The sequence below is a fragment of the Pollicipes pollicipes genome, unplaced genomic scaffold, assembly GCF_011947565.3.
Source record: "Pollicipes pollicipes isolate AB1234 unplaced genomic scaffold, Ppol_2.1 Scaffold_1600;HRSCAF=1878_pilon_pilon_pilon, whole genome shotgun sequence".
Classification (NCBI taxonomy): domain Eukaryota; kingdom Metazoa; phylum Arthropoda; class Thecostraca; order Pollicipedomorpha; family Pollicipedidae; genus Pollicipes; species Pollicipes pollicipes.
The window spans coordinates 16,342,007-16,343,275 of NW_023595962.1; the positions used below are offsets into that span (position 1 = coordinate 16,342,007).

Sequence of the window (1,269 nt, forward strand, 5' to 3'; positions counted from 1 at the left end):
CTAAGTGTAAGCCTAAGTAGCTTAAGATCTGCACGCTGCACAAAAATGAAAAATGAAATTTTACAATCCCATTCAAACCTTCATGCCCCACTTCCCAGCTAATGTGAGGCTCCCATTTCAGTCTTAAGAGGCAACTCCGTCAAAAAATGTTTCTCTTCTTTCACCCAACTTCATATGTGCGAATATTTTCTCACGCCATGCGTCCACAAGACCATTATGCATGAGCATAAATCCATCTCAGTTCGTCAAGATGTGAACATGCTTTTGTATCCATAGATATAAGTCAGTCATGTAAATGCTCTCTGGGGTGTACACCTTTGCATCTGACCGCCGATAATTATCAGATATCTCTTATATACTTGCGTTGGCGACCCGCAACGCAATTTCACACCGCTTGAAAACCCTCCCGTTTTATAGCCCCGGAACCACCTCTGCTGTGGCTTTTTGCCATGTCGAAATAATTTCATACTAATGACAACACTGTCCTATTTACTGGGAACATCGGCCACTGCCGCAAACACGAGACAATGCGTAATGCACGAGACAATGCGTGAGGGGAGGAGGCAGAATCGGCCGCCGAAATAGAGCCAATGCCTTTCGGCTCTGAGTTCTCAACTTCCGCATATATGACATAATCCTATCAAGGAAAACTTCACTTCATGAGGTAAGCATAGGGTGGTGCGCGCCGTTTCAAACTTGCAGCATTGTTACCGGCAACCTAAATTAACGTCTACTTACTTCCAAGTAATTTCTCCTCATGGTTTTGAAAACGCACATTGCAGTACGGTTATTGGCAACCTAAATCAACGTTCACTTACTTGCAAGCAACGTCTCATCATGGCTTTGAGAACACTGCAGACGACAGAGGATCCGAGGCAACGCCGTACGTCCGATTACCGCATGACGGTGGCAGCCGTGCGTCCGATTAACGCACGACGATGGCAGCCCTCCGTCCCTCGCGCCGCCGCTCCCAGCACTGCAGCCGAGGCATGCGGGCGCCGTCGTCAGGGCTTGGAAAGTGAAATCACGTGATCTCGTGACGTCAGCGGTACGCACCCGGCTGGGCCGCCGTACCCCGCAATGCTGATTGTGGGAATTATACCGTTTTGTCATTGACTAACCGATACCGACAAAGCTATGAAACAAGCACCATATGATATCGCGTTTGGTACGCCTTCCTCTATCGAAAGCTTTCCGCTGTTTTTTCTAAATCTTACCGTTCACGCAACATGGTGTCAAATCAAATCTTGTCGAACCTCATTCATGAAT

The 1,269-nt window shown here is 47.5% G+C and overlaps 1 protein-coding gene across 1 annotated transcript in view; it reads right to left on the minus strand.

Moving 5' to 3' along the window:
* LOC119091664 (uncharacterized) overlaps nt 1–961 on the minus strand; it is a 7,991-nt gene extending 7,030 nt beyond the window's left edge. The window contains exon 1 of the mRNA XM_037214479.1: nt 819–961. Coding sequence (XP_037070374.1) covers nt 819–839 — 21 coding nt within the window. The 5' untranslated portion in view covers nt 840–961. The remainder of the gene's footprint in view (nt 1–818) is intronic.
* Nucleotides 962–1,269: the final 308 nt, after the last annotated feature.